Below are 15,817 nucleotides of genomic sequence, written 5' to 3' on the forward strand. Positions count from 1 at the left end.
CTTTAGATTGTTCAGCCTCTCCTTTCACACCTGCCGTGTGTTCTCGGCGTCACACAGGAAGTTGTTCTCATGTAGAACAGATTTCCTCCAGGTGTGTCTATGTGCTTATACACATGATGGGCTGAATGGCCTTCCTTAGAAATTATTTTGTGGCTTCAGTGGAGCTGAACCTCGAAGCAGTGCGATGCTGACGTTATATGTGACATGTTAGAACAACAAAACAGGAGGCATCAGGATGGTACAATAGCGTACTGGTTTGCACAATGTTTTACAGTACCAGTGGCCTGGGCTCATTTCCCGCTGCTGTCTGTAAGTCCTCTCCATGACTGCATGGGGGTTTCCCCTGGGTGCTCCTGTTTCCTCCCAAAGTCCTAAGATGTACACCGGATGGTCAGTTAATTGGTCACTGTAAATTACCCCGCCATTAGGCTCGGGTTAAATCAGGAGATTGTTGGCTGGCATTGCTTGAAGGTTCAGAAGGTCCTATTCCGTGCTGTGTCTCCATAAATAAAATAAATTTGGCCCGTCATGTTGACTCCCAGGAAATGATCCAATTAGTCCCATTTCCCCTTTTCCTTGCTCTCTTTCACCCTGAGACTTCACACGTACACATCAACACAAAAGATTCTGCAAATGCTGGAAATCCGCACAAAATGCTGGAGGAACTCAGCAGGTCAGGCAGCATCTATGGAGAGAGATAGAGTCAACGTTACAGGCTTACACCCTTCTTCAGGACACTTCTCTGTCATTCGATTTGCCGCTAAGCTACACTGAGTGCCTTTGGGATGTGGGAGGAAACCGGTCATGCAAACTCCACACAGGAAGCACCTGATCCCAGGAGCTGTGAGGAACCAGCATTTACAGTATAGATGAACTGAGGAAGCAAGCCTAGGAACTTCGGTTGGAATTAGTTTAACTTGGACAAGTATGCGGTGTTGCATCTTAGGTGCAGGGGCAGGAGTTACGTAGTAAATGGTAGGTCCCTGGAGACTGTTGTAGGACAGAGAGACCTAGGGGAGCAGGAACATAATTCTTGAAAGTGGCGAGACAGGCAGATGGTAGTGAACGCCAGAGTATCCTTGCTGTTCCTACTAGTGCACCCATCTGGACCAAGATCGCAGATGTTTCCAGGATTTGTTGGAGCCATTCTCTCAGTCCAGGTGTCACAACTCCAAATGTTCCTATCACTGCTGGGATTACTCTGGTTTTAACCTTCCACGTCCTTTCTACCTGCTCTTTCAAACCCTGGCATTTCTCCAGCTTCTCATATTCTTTGTTCCTGATGTTAATGTCATTCAGGATTGCCACGTCTATTACTATTCCATTCTTCTGTTCCTTGTCTGATTGGTCGACTGGTCCTGCTTATCAGTCTGTATTTGGAAGTCCCAGAGGATCTTAGCTATGTCATTCTCCACTACCTTCTCAGGTGTTTCCCATTTAGACTTGGGAGTGTCCATCTACCTATTTATCTATATATTTATATGAAATAAGGAATCAAAAGTAGTGAGATAGTGTTGATGGGTTCATTATCTGTTCATAAATCTGATGGTGGTGGGGGAAAAGTTTTTCCTAAAATGTTGAGTGTGTTTCTTCAGGCTCTTGTACCTCCTCCCTGATGGTAGCTATGAGAAGAGGATATGCCCTGGGTGATGAGGGTCCCTATTGATGGATGCCTTCTTGACACATTGCCTTTTGAAGACGTCATAGTTGCTGGGGAGACTAGTGTCTATGAAGGAGCTGACTGAGTTTGTAACTTTGTGCAACAACAATTACAAGTATAATTAGATAGTGAGAACACACTTAGAGTATTGTGCACAGTGCTGGTCTCCACACTTGTATCATGCACAGTGCTGGTCTCCCAGCTGTGGGACAGGTGTCATTAAGCTGGAAAGGGTGCAGGAAAAATTTTCGAGGAAGTTACCAGGACTGGAGGGTTCGAGTTAAAATGAGAGGCTGGATAGGCTGGAACTGATTTCCCTGGACTGTTGGAGGCTGAGGAGTGGTTGTGCCGAGGTTTATAAAATTATGAGGGGCATAGATGAGGTGGATAGTCACAGTCTTTTTCCTGCGTAGAGGAGTCTAAAGCTGGAGAACATGTATCTAAGGGGAAGAGGGGAAAGATTTAAGAGGAATCTGAGAGACAAGTGTTTGACACAGAGGGTGATGGGTACACGGAACGAGACGCCAGTGGACACTGTACAGATAGGCACAATTACAGCATTTGAAAAACATTTAGACAGGCAGGGGAATGGGGAAGGTGTGGTGGGATATGGTTAAATACAAGCAAATCTGATTAGCTGGGATAGATATTGTGGTGCACTGGGGAGTGGCACGTTAGTGTAGCGGTTAGCATAATTCTATTACAGCGGCAGTGATCTGAGTTCAATTCTAGCCACTGACTGTATGGAGTTCGTATGCTCTCTGCATGACTATGTAGATTTTCTCTGAGTGCTCCGGGTTTCTACCACATTCCAAAGATATTGGTCAGTAGGTTAATTGGTCACCCGTGTGGAAATGGCAGCGTGGACTCGTTGGGGCGGAACAGCCTATTACAGTACCGTATCTCTAAATAAATAGATATCATATTTGGCATGAATGGGTTGGGCTGAAAGTACTGTTTCTGTTCTGAATAACTGTGACTCCCTTTCTGCTGTCCTTTTAGTAGTACACACCAGCTGTCAATAACAGGGAAACCAAACTTCTAAATGAAATAAGAAAAGAGAAAGCCAGAAAATCTCAGCAAATCAGTCAATATACACTCAGTGGCCATTTTATTTTGTACTTCTGTCATGGTCCCGGCTGGCAATCCCCCATCTTGCTATTATCTCCTTGATTGGGCCTTAATTCCCTTGGCTGATTTCCAATTGTTCCCAGTTGAATTAATTACAGTAGACCTGCTTTCTATCAGGGAATGCAGGATAAGAACCCTGGAGTCACAGCAATGAGCTGCCAGTTTGTTGGTCAATTCTAGTGTGTGTAAAACTAATTTCCTGATTCCTTAGGACTGTCAGCTCTAAGCTCCGCACCATTCCCTGGATAATCTACGTAAACCTTGTGTCTGTGTAAAGACTACCCTGGATACCTATTCCACGCTCACGACCGTGCTGGCACCTCACGACCCTGTCTCCATGCCTGTGTCTTGCACTTGGGTTCGTCCCCAGCCATGTCCTTGCAATAACTTTCTGTACCTAATAAAGTGGTCACTTCATGGTCTTCTGCTACTGTAGCCTATCCAATTAATTTTCCATGTATTATGCGTTCAGAGATGCTCTTCTGCACACCGGTGTTGTAACATATGGTTATTTGAGTTACTATTACCTTCCTGTCAGCTTGAACAAGTGTGGCCATTCTCATTTGACCTCTCTCATTAACAAAGCATTTTCACCCACAGAACAGCCACCCACTTGTTTTTTCTTTGTTTTCAGCCCCATTCTCTTTAAGCTTTAGAGACAGTGTATGAAAATCCCAGGAAATTAACAGTTTCTGAGATATTCCAACTGCCCTGTCTGGCACCAATAATTATTCCCTGGTCAAAGTTACTTTGATCACATTTCTTCCCCTTTCTGATGATTGGTCTGAACAACAGCTGAACCTCTTGGCCACGTCTGCTTGTTTTTATACATTGAGTTGCTGCCACATGATTGGCCGATTAAATGTCTGCATTAACGAGCCTGTGTAGACGTGTACTTTATGAAGTGGCCACTGAGTGCTTGCGAGGAGAGGAACAGTATTAATGTTTCAGGCTCCTGACATTATATCAGAGCTGGCCAATTCTGATAATTGGGCTTCTGTGGAACAGTGTAAGAAGCCATGGTCAGAGAGGTTAGAGCAGCGAGATGGAGAAGAGTCTTAAAATAATGTCACCCTGCATCTGCTCTGCCCACTGTCTGGACAAGTTCTCGGAGAAGCATCAGATGACTAATCGGTTGTAGCCTCCAGTACTTACTGGATGTTAAGCTCTGGGGACAGAAACCTAACTAGTCAGATAACCAGCTTTTCTAGTTGGCCAGTTCTGAAGAAAGGTTACAACTGGGAACATTAATTTTTTCTCTTTTATGAATATTCCCTGACCTACTGAGTGTTTCCTACACTTGCTGTTTTAGAACATAGAACAGTACAACACAGGAAATGACCCTTCAGCCCACAATGTTGGTGTTGAAACAATGAAAGTAGTAATCAAATGGCCAACTAAACTAACCTCTTCTGCCTACGTAATCCTGCCATAGGGCCCAAGAGGTGCTGCAGAAGCTAGAAATCTAGAGCGATAGTGAGTCCTGATGAAGAGTCTCAGCCCAAAACGTTGACTGTTTCCATCTATAGATGCTGCCTGACCTGCTGAACTCCTTCAGCACATTGTGTGTGTCAGTCTGTATCCTTCCGTTTTCCTCGCATTCTTGTACCTCTCTAAACGTCTCTTAAAAGCCTCCAATGTTTCTGCCTCTATCTCCACCCCAGGTAGTGTAATCCAGACACCCACCACTCTCTGTGTAAAAAAAAACTTGCCCCTCACATCTCATTTGAAATTACTCGCTCTCAGCTTAAATGAATGCGTTCTGGTATTAGACCTTTTGACCCTGGGGAAAAGACACTGTCTGTTTACTCTGTCTACACCTCGCATAGTCTTATAACCCTCAGTCAGATCATTCCTCAGCCTCTGCTGCTCCAGAGAAAACAACCCAAGTTTGTCCAATATCTTGTTATAGCACGTGCCCTCTAATCCAGACAGCTTCCTGGTAATCTTCATCTGAACCCTCTCCAAAGCCTCAACATCCTTCCTATAATGGGGCAACCAGAACTGAATGTAATGCTCCAGAATTCATTTCCTATTTCAAAGGTTCAGAGGTCAATTTAATATCAGAGAATGTATACAGGATACAACCTGAAATTCGTACTCTTCACAGCCACACATGAAACAAGAAACTCCACAGAATGAATGACGGAAACATTGAAGCCCCAAAACCCCCTTCCCCCACCCTTCACACAAGCAGCAGCAAAAGCATCAGCCCCCCTCCCCTCCCTCCCATGCCAGCAGAAGTGCCAACCCTCCCACCATGTAAGCAACAGCAAAAGCCCCCCAAAGAGACTTTGATCCATATTCCCTCAACTTTGAGAGTCACTGAGTAAATATTACATGGAAACATGTCCTCCTGCCTAAGTAGCTCATGCCAGCCAATGTGCTCATCTAAAGTAATTCCCCTTTGTCCACATCCCTATCTGTGCAGCTATCCAGCTACTCTCTCTCCTGGCACAGGCCGACACTGCAATTGATAACGTGCTCAGGAAGATGCTGACACAGACTGAGCGAGCTACAGCTTTTCTGTTTGGCATGAAGGGGTATGGGAGGTGACGACTGAGATGTACAAGACGATGAGAGGTATAAATCGAGCCGATAGCCAGGGGTTTTTTTTTGCAGGGCAGAGATGGCTATTCCAATGGGGCATAATTTTAATGTGGTTCGAGAAAAATATAGGGGGAATGTCAGAGATAAGTCTTCTACATGAGAGTGCTTGGAATGCCTGCTGTGTTGGGGGTTGAGGCAGATATACTAGGGACACAAGAAACTGTTGATAGGCACATGGATGATAGGAAAATGGAGGATTTATGGTGGAGGGAAGGGTCTGATTGATCTTAGTGTATGTTAAAAGTCTGGCACAACATCGTGAGCCGAAGGGCCCATACTGTCCTGTAGTGCCCTATAGATTATTCACTATTCATTTCCTTCTGTAAGCTCTGACCGAGTCAGGAACTGGCAGAAATCCCTCCGAGTCATGCAGAGAGTCAACACTCACCACACCACACTTCTGCCCCACTGTTATAAAATTATTGAACAGTCCCATAGTATGATAAAAAGGATTCCTGACTTCACAATCTACCATGTTATGGCCTTGCACCTTATTGTCTGACTAGACTGCACTTCCTCTGTAACTGTAACACTTTATTCTGCATTCTGTTACTGTTTTCCCTTCTACTAACGCAATGTACCATTGTAATGAAATGATCTCTATGCATGGTGTGCAAAACAAAAATTCTCAGTGTACCTCGGTACGTGTAACAACAATAAACCAATTTACCAGTGAACAACGTCATCCTGGGTTCTTCCCAGGAGGTGCATGATAACATACCATGAGCACACGTTACCAATGGCAGTGTATGTGTCCAGGCTCTTGTGCAGGAACTCTATCCTAAACATGAGATTCTGCAGATGCTGGAAATCTTGAGCAACACACACAAAATGCTAGAGGAACAGCAGGCCAGGCAGCATCTATGGAGGGGAATAACCAATCAACATTTCGGGCCGAGAACCTTCATTAGGACTGGAATAAAAGGTGGGCGAGGGGAAGAAGTACTTCCTCTTCCTTTCCAGTCCTAATAAAAGGACTTGGCCCAAAACGTCAACTGTTTATTCCCCTCTTCCGTAGATACTGTCTGACTTGCTGAATTCCTTCAAGAACATTATCGTGTCTTTTCTCTGATAGAGGACGTGCCTGTTACTGGCATTGACTCTACATTCAGCAAACCCTCTTGTACTGTGTGTCTTGTGAGTGATTGTGATGACCTGATTCAAATCATTTTGCTCTTTGTTCTCCCGTAGGGGTAAAGCCATTCCAGTGTAAAACTTGTCAGCGTAAATTCTCTCGCTCTGACCACTTAAAGACTCACACTCGAACTCATACAGGTAAAACAAGTGCGTAAACAATTTTTTTTGACTTTTACTTTCTTAATTGCAGACTTTAATGTTTTAACAGCTAATATTTGTCTGCCGCTTTTGTAATACTGGAACCCTTTGAGCACTATGTGTTGTTCATTTTGGACCTAAAATGTTTAACCTTATTAAATTTTTAAAAAAAGGTTTTAGTGAGGTTTCTTTCGAGTTTTACCACCAATTGATTCCCTCTATTTTCCCCGCAGGAGCTGCTGGTCGAAACGCAGCCTCCTTGAACTGGGAGGGCAGGATGGTTGGGGCTGCACCTTCTCCATGACCACCATCAATGCCTCTCCATGAAGGGCCATCATGGAAGGCCGAATGTAGCAGGGGTTGAAACAGACGCGCTAGTTTTGGTTTTCTTCAACACCTCTTCCTGACTGCCCCCCTCCCACTTCACCCCCGTTTAGCCCCTCTCACATCTCCCTCAACTGTGCACTCAGTAAAAAACCCTTTGGAAACCAAACCAAATTCTAAGACTAGAACATGGCCTCGAACAGAGGTCAGTTACAGGATTCTGGTCCTAAATACTGCACTTGGCAATCTGTTCCCTAACCAATTTAAAAACTATATATAATAATAATGCTTGACCTCATCTGTTGATCAGACCCACCACCACCTTGATGAATGTTGGGACTGATTTTCTAAGTAATAGAAGCTCTCCCTGTCAATATGGAGTGGTATCTCTGTCTGTCAGGGCACATTCTATCTACCACAGATCAAGGAACTAAATGCTTGATGTGTTGAAAGACTCGGGATCCCTTTAAGTCTGTAGAAAGGAGGTGCTGGTTAAGACACCTGAATACACTGCCCCTTCCTACTCACAGGGGTAAACCTCCTCCCAGTGCCCAGTGGGAGTTCTCCACCTTTACCCATCTGTAGTTCTTGGCATTTTTATAGAAATGGCATTAAATGACCACATGACTACATGACATAGGAACACAATTAGACCATTCATTCCATCGAGTCTGCTCTGCCATTCCATTGTGGCTGATTTATTATCGCTCAACCCCATTCTCCTGCCTTCTCCCCGTAACGTTTGTGCCCTTGTTAATCAAGAACCTATCAACCTCCACTCTAAATATATCCAATGATTTAGCCTCCACAGCCACCTGTGGCAATGGATTCCACAGATTCACCACCCTCTGGCTAAAGAAATTCCTCCTCATCTCTCATGTAAAAGGACTTCAATGTATTCTGAGGCTGTACCCTCTGGCTGATTCCCCACATCCTCTCCATCCACTCTATCAAGGCCTTTCAATATACGATAGGTTTCTGAGCTCCAAATGGTAGGACTGCATTCCATTAAGAAGCCCACTAGCAGTGTCCTAGAGTACAACTGACCACCCTAATCCAGGTTACTGGATCTCTGGATCTCCAAGTGACCATGGGAGGTAGGTTTTGTACTTCTAGGGCCTCTTGGAAACACCCATGATTACTGAGAAATCTTACTCACCACTGCACCCTTCCAAGAATTCATCTAAGGAATCAAAAGTTATTTTTAATTTGTTTCCTAATTCATTTGGGAAATTCAACATTGTTTCGAGTAAATTGTGCTTCTGACTATTTTACTCTAAAGTAACATAGTTCTCAAAGGGTTAAATTCTGCTCTAGCCTCTTGCATCATTAATTAATGCAAAATATTAAATGTGTTTAATATGGTAAATTTGACTTGCTATTTTCTTGACAGCGATTTAATGTAAGCATGTATAACTTATTTAGCTTTTGTTTAATATGTAAAACCTGAAGTGAATACACAGCAAGACTTTTGAAGTTACATGGTTTATGGGCAGCCTGACTATGATCTTCTGACACAAAGTAATATAACAGTTGCCCTAAGACACAGGGAGCAGGGTCCTTGGGGTGTAATACTCAATGCTGGGAAAAGATGCAACAACTATTTTACACTCAGACCAACTTTAATCTCCATTGAACTCAGTACTAGTACCAATATTGCGCCATCTCTCCCCAAACTTTCTGTAACACACAGTTAAAAAGAAAATCAATGGACATTACTTGTAATCATGTCTTAGAGTCATAGAATACTACAGCACAGAAATAGGCCCTTTGGCCCATCTAGTCTGAACTATTAATCTGCCTAGTCCCATTGACCTGCACCCAGAACATAGCCCTCCATCCCACTCCCACCTACATACCTCCAAATATCTCTTAAATGTTGAAATTGAACTCAAATTTACTACTTCCACTGGCAGCTCGTACCACATTCTCATCATCCCTCAGTGAAGAAGGTCCTCCTCAAGTTCCCCTTAAACAGTTCACCTTTTACCCCTAACATATGACCTCTGGTTCTGATGGAAAAAGCCTGCTTCAATTTTACCCTATCTATACCCGTCATAAGTTTGTATACCTCTATTAAATCTCCCCTCATTCTCCTACGCTCAAGGGAGTAAAGTCCTAACCTATTCAATCTTTTCCTATAACTCAGGTTCTCAAGACATGGCAACATCCTTGTCTTTGTAAGAAAGCTTGAGATATATATTAATTTCCCTCACTCCATTTTAATAGAGGTCCAATCCATTTAAAAATAGTACCTAGGCAAGCAGGCAGTGAAATTATAGTGTAATGGTGTCATAGAGTCATAGTGTCTGACGCCCAGAAACAGGCCTTTCAGTCCAATTGGTCCACATTGAACAAGATTCCCATTTACGCTAACCCCACATGCATGTGTCTGGCCCCTAGCCCAACTGTAGCTTTCCCATTCATGACCCTGTCCACGTTCATTTTAATTGATCTTAATAGAGCCGCAGAGTAGCACAGCAATAGCATAACACTATTACAGCACCAGTGACCCAGGTTCAATTCCATCACTGTTCGTGAGGAGTTTCTATGTTCACCCCACATTCCAAAGACCTAAGGGTTCACGGGTTAATTGGTCACATGGGTGTAATTGTGCAGGGTCTTTTACCGTGTTGTATCTTAAAGTAACATAAATATTGCTGCCTTCCCCAATCACTTCCTCTGGCAACTCTTTCCGTATTCTGGGGTGGAAATGTCGCCTCTGAGATTCCTATTAAATCTGTTCATCTTTTCTTCTTTATGCTTTGAATATGGTTCAATGTTCAAAGTTCTTCTTTGTTTTGGGGTTGTCTGTGGGGAAGACAAATCTCAGGGTTGTGTACTGCATACATTGATAATAAATATACTTTGAATCTCACCCTAAACCTAACTCCCCCTAGTTCTTGATTCCCTGGGGAAAAGACAGTTTAAACACTTTCATAAGATCCTCCTCCCCACCTCATTCTTCCATGCTCCAGTGAATAAAGTTCCAACTTTATGTTGCCTACAGTAATTTCCTCGCCTGAAGATGTTGCACAATAGACCGTCCAGGAAATACTAAACTTATACAGGGACATGACCCATCCAGTTAAATTTTTCCCACGTCTTAACATGACTCAACACTCATTCCATGAGTGTCTGTATCTCTCTGAAATTGAATAACTCTCTTTCTAATGCAAGAGGAAGTGATATTCTTGGAGAAGTGGTGCCTTTCTTTGATCTTACGTTCTTTTGCCTCAACACCACAGTGAGACAAGACCCTAGTGTAGAGGAGAAGGAGATTGATGTTGTTCCTGACTTATTAGAATCTGACAACTGTCTCTTAATGTGGTTAATGCTCCATTCCCCAACACTTACAGATTAGATTAGTTTTATTTGTCATGTATATGTTGAATTATATCGTGAAATGCATCATTTGTGTTGATGACCAACACGGTCCAGCGTGGCCAATTAGCAAGCCCACAACCTTCCAGCATGACTCATACACCTTTTCTCGAATGTGAGAGGAAACCAGAACAGCCAGAGGAACTCCTCATGGCCAAGCAGAGGACATCAAAACAACGGCGGGCATTGAACCTTGATCTTCCAATTACTGGTGTTGTAAAGCATAACACTAACCACTATGTTACTGTGCATCCCTCTTCAGTACAAAGTTCAAAGTAAATTTATTATCAAAGTACATATATGTCCCCATATAAGACCATAAGATATAGGAGGAGAATTAGGGCAAGCTTTTGTTAAGTTGAAGTGGCTGCCTTCCTGTAAAACTTTTCGATTGTAGATTTGATTTTTTTTCAGATATAAAGAAATGACCTTAATACATAGGAGCAGAATTAGGTCATTTTGCCCATTGAATCTTCCCCACCATGGGTAATTTATTGTCTCTCTCTTTCAATAAGATCACATCTTTCTGCTGTGTTGTAGTGAACATAGCTCACGTGCCATACATAGCACCTTAAGAGATAGGAGCAGAATTAAGTTATTTGGCCCATTGAGTCTGGTCCGCCATTTGATCGTGGCTGATTTATTATCCTTTTCAACTCCATTCTCCTGCCTGCTCCCCACAACCTTTGACACTCTCACTAATCAAGAACCTATCAACCTCCACTTTAAATATACCCAATGACTTGGCCGCCACAGGAGTCTGTGGCAAGGAATTCCACAGATTCACCATCATCATCTCCGTTATGTGCCGTGTCAATGGGACTAGCTCAAGGTGGCACTTTGGTTAGCATGGAGAGGTTGGGCCGAATGGCTGTTTCCCTACTGTGTGGCTCTATGGCTCTAGGACATTGTGCCTTAAACAGAGCAGCAAACAGTTTAATGGAGGAGCTCTGCAGATTGAGGAGCATCCGTGGGAGAGAAAGGAATTGTTGAAGTTCTGGGTTGAAGCCTAACATGCAACATGAAATGGTAAAAATTCCTATCCCTGCACAGATACTACTCGACCCACTGAGTTCCTCCAGCAGATTGTACATTGCTCCAGGTTCCACATCTGCAGTCTCTTGTATCTCAGTATGTTATATTGAATTCCCTTAAGTGGACTACCTCAGATAATCAGCCTCTTGACTCAGTTTCTCCTTTCTCAATGTGTCAAAACTTTTTGCTATTTGAGCACCTCTACCCAATCTGCCTTTATCACCTCTGCTCTGATAACAGTCTCCCCCTGCTCGTCCACGTGAAGTCCCCATTGCTGGTCCCACCCCAAAAGATTTCTCCAACCTCCTCCCTGAGACCTTGACACTGTTTCAGTGAACCGAATCAAACTTTCTACATATTCCATCTGGGTAGCCTCCAACTTAATATCATGAATGTTGATTTCTCTAACTTCCAGTAATTTCTTCCCCACCCCCTCTCTCTTTTTTTCCATTCTGGGCTACCTCTTACCCCTTCCTTTCTCCTCAACAGCCCATCACCTCCCACTGGTGCCCCTCCTCCTTCCCTTTCTCTCATAGTCCACTCTCCTATCAAATTACACCTTCTTCAGCCTTTTTCCTTCCCACCTATCACCTCCTAGCTTTTTGCATCATCCCACCCTCCTTTCTCCTTACCTGATTTCACCTACCACCTACCACCTTCTTATTCTGGCTTTGTCCCCCTTCTTTTTACTGTCCTGATGAAGGGTCTCGCCCTGAAACATCAGCAATTAATTCCTCTCCATAGATGCTGCCTGATCTGCTGAATTCTTCTAGCATTTTGGGTGTCTTCTTCTGTTTCTTGGACCCTCAGCTCCCCGTGGAGCATAAGCCACTGATTACTTCCCGTCTCCATTGTCCAAGGTCGATGGCATGTTTGGTGTTCATCAACAGTTTTGTCATCCATTGCATCCACTGTACAGGGGAGTGGCCTATACAATTTCACTAGAGTCCTCTTGGCTGACTTTACCCGTTTCCACCTCTCACAATGGGGACTTGAGTTTGCACTTTGAGAGGCGCATTTTGTGTGTGTTTCTCTGGATTTCTAGCGTTTGTAGAATCTATACCAGCCTTGTTTCGATTGTTAGGGTGCTGAATGTACATTGCTTACCCAGTTCCAGGAGTTTATCTTGAAAAACAGCATTGAATGTAGTTTAGAGAAAGGGGAAGCGTGATACATGCATCTAGAATTCTGAGTTACAAGAACAGGTTCTCTTAGATGAATATGCTTTGATTGGAAAGCAGAGTGAGTAGGCGAGATAATGCAAGAATTTAAAATTCTGTGTGTAGGTGTAATTAGTGGGCCATTATCTGTTTAAAACACCTTATTTGTTCCTCTCCTACTTCTAAACCTAATCCCTGCCTTGACTCCCACATTCTCTACTCCATAATTGGCATCTCGTCCGACTCTCTTCTCTCCCGATCCTAGTTCGTGAAGTTTGCTCTCCGACCCTCTGCTTCCCAATCCCCTATGGATTATGGTAATCAGACTGTAATTGCCCACAAGAACATGAATCTCAGGGTAGTATAAGGTAACACATACATACTTTGATAATAAATTTACTTCGAATTTTGATTTTACAATTCCTGTTTCATTATCCCACCCCACCCAGGTTCTTATCACATCCCTATACAGTATATCTCTGTGATCTTAGACCATAAGACTATAAAACATGGAACAGAAGCAGGCCATTTGGCCCATCAAGTCTGCTCTGCCATTCTATCGAGGCTGATTTATATTCTCTCTCAACTCCATTCTCCAACCTGGTTCCCATAACTGTTGACATCTTCACTAATCAGGAACCTATCAACCTCTGCTTTAAATATACCCAATGACTTGGCCTCCATGGCTGTCTGTGGCAATGAATTCCATAGATTCACCATCCTCTGGCTAAAGGAATTCCTCCTCATTTTTGTTCTAAAGGGATATCCTTCTATTCTGAGGATATGCACTCTTCCTTGACTCTCCCACTATCGGAACCATCTTCTCTGTGTCCATTCTATCTAGGTCTTTCAATATTTGGTAAGTTTCAATGAGATCCTGCTGTTCCATTCTTCTAAATTTCAGTGAGTGTAGGTCCAGAGCCATCAAATGCTCCTCATACGCTAATCCTTTCATTTCTGGGATCATTGTCATGAACCTCCTCTGGACCATCTCCAATGTCATCACATCCCTTCTTAGATAAGGATCCCAAATCTGCTCACAATACTCCAGATGCAGTTGTGACCTTGAGCACCAGGTTGTTAGTGAGGCATCACTCAATCAGATGTTCTATCTCACTCCTTTACGCTGACTATCACCACCCATCTACCTCTCCCCGTCACCTGTCTTTGCCTAATACCTGTCATCTGGTACTCCTCCTCCCATCCCACCTAATCCTGGCTTCTTCCCCCTTTCTTTCCAGTCCTGATGAAGGGCCTCCGCCTGAAATGTCGACTGTTTATTCCTCTCCATAAATGCTACCTGACATGCTGAGTTCCTACACCATTTTGCCTGTGTTACTCTAGATTTCCAACATCTGCAGAATCTCTTTCTTCCTTTCCTTGTAAAATGTTACAGATCTAGAGGGGGGTGGGGACAACCTCCCAAGAGGCAGCCCGTAAATTAACTAACTTCAAAAAGTCCTGCCTTTCTGAATCAGAGAAAGATATTCTAGAATGGAGCTACACTCTAATAAATCTAATCCTTAATAAATTAAGCTTTGGCGTAATCAATGACTGTAGATTTTCTTTGTTGGCAACAATATTCAAAGTTCATTGGAGCTGCTGTTTTTAACAGGTGAAAAGCCCTTTAGCTGTAGGTGGCCGAACTGTCAGAAGAAGTTTGCGAGATCCGACGAGCTGGTTCGCCACCATAACATGCACCAGAGAAACCTGACCAAGCTGCAGCTTGCCCTCTGAGTGGTGGCCGGGACTCCACCGCGCAGAAAGGTGACGGCGCGCTGCTGACCTCTCCTCTCCGACCCTCCCACCCCACAACACCATTCTCGAATGTTCAGCAGCTAACGCGACAGAACCGACACCCAAATCCCAGTGGGCGCCTTTGAGCTGGCGCCTCTTGCTCCCATTTGCCGCGTCGAATCGGGGCCGCCATTTCTGCTATTGGAGGTTGTGTGGTCTGACAATCTGGCCTCCCGAGCGCCCAACCCCGCGACTTTCCCTCCCTTCTCCATTACCCCTGACACTCGTAAGCCAACACCTTCAGAGGACGTACAGAAAGCACGCACTTTCTGGAATACCTTGTAGAATGTAACTTCTAGTTGTACTCGGGAGATTTTGGAGGACTCCATGTCAACGAAAGCGTTAGAAGAAGCACGTGACCGTCGTTTGCAGAAACCAGTAGCAAGACACTGTACATACAGCTTTCGTGGTGCAATGCCGCACCACTCTGCTTCTCTGTAAATATTGTAAATATAGGTAGCGGTTACAATTGAATACTACTGTATTTTGTTTCTCTTTTTAACTCTGAAACCCAAACCCATCCCATGTAACATGTAGCCACTGGACGTAAGTTAAAACTAGCGGGCATTGCTGATGGACGTTTGATCTATTGTGTAGATTCATTTTAGCTGGGATAATCACATTTGAGATGAGTTTTGACTAGATCCAATAAGAGAGGTTGACGAGCGGTGTTCTATAAGGACTCTGCTTTGAAATTATACACTATATAATGAGAAGCCATGCTGGCAATGTGGCTGTTGTGTTACCAAACAAAAAAAGAAGCAGGCTGTGCCACAAACTATCATTAACCTCTTAAAAAAAAGTAACTTAATAAATTTCAGAATCTTCAAGTATATATGAAGAGAAATGTTGTAGTGTAATGATTGTACTGTATCCAAATTTCTTTGTTCATTTATTTACTATTACCGGTTCGAAATTATTATGTATATATCTGATAATGTATTGCTGTGCCTAAAATGGGAGAGTTATTAAAAGTAGAGAATAAACAGGAGAATTAGGTACGTCACAGGTTTCGCTTGTTTGCTTTTACTTTGCACGAGACTGAAAATCTGTCAACAGTGTCTCAACACACTCTTCACCCAATACCCTCTCCGTGCTCTCCAGGGAAGGCTTCATACGAATCAGAATCAGGTTTAATATCAATGCCATATATCGTGAAATTTGTTGTTTTGTGGTAGCAGTACATAATAATTTTTAAAACCTATCAATAAGAAATATATTTTTTAAATTAAATAAATAGTGCTAAAAGAACAAGATAAATATTGAATGGTGTTCATTGTCCATTCAGAAATCTGATGGCGGAGGAAAGAAACTGCTCCTGAAACACTGTGTGTCTTCAGGCTCTGTGCTTCCTCCTTGATGGTAGCAATGAGAAGAGGGCATGTTCTGGGTGATGTAGGTCCTTAATGATACATACGGGGGTAGGCAAAGACCAGCTAAC

The 15,817-nt window shown here is 43.4% G+C and overlaps 1 protein-coding gene across 4 annotated transcripts in view; it reads left to right on the plus strand.

Annotated features, from left to right (window-relative positions):
* Window positions 1–15,382, plus strand: part of LOC140729722 (Wilms tumor protein homolog) — a 145,418-nt gene extending 130,036 nt beyond the window's left edge. Inside the window, exons 7-8 of one of the 4 annotated variants that reach the window (XM_073049833.1) lie at window positions 6,593–6,685; window positions 14,195–15,382. In XM_073049833.1, coding sequence (XP_072905934.1) covers window positions 6,593–6,685; window positions 14,195–14,316 — 215 coding nt within the window. In that variant the 3' untranslated portion in view covers window positions 14,317–15,382. The other 3 variants (XM_073049834.1, XM_073049835.1, XM_073049836.1) reach the window with 3 other exon arrangements.
* The last annotated feature ends 435 nt before the right edge of the window (window positions 15,383–15,817 follow it).

Source organism: Hemitrygon akajei, chromosome 6 (genome assembly GCF_048418815.1).
Source record: "Hemitrygon akajei chromosome 6, sHemAka1.3, whole genome shotgun sequence".
NCBI lineage: Eukaryota > Metazoa > Chordata > Chondrichthyes > Myliobatiformes > Dasyatidae > Hemitrygon > Hemitrygon akajei.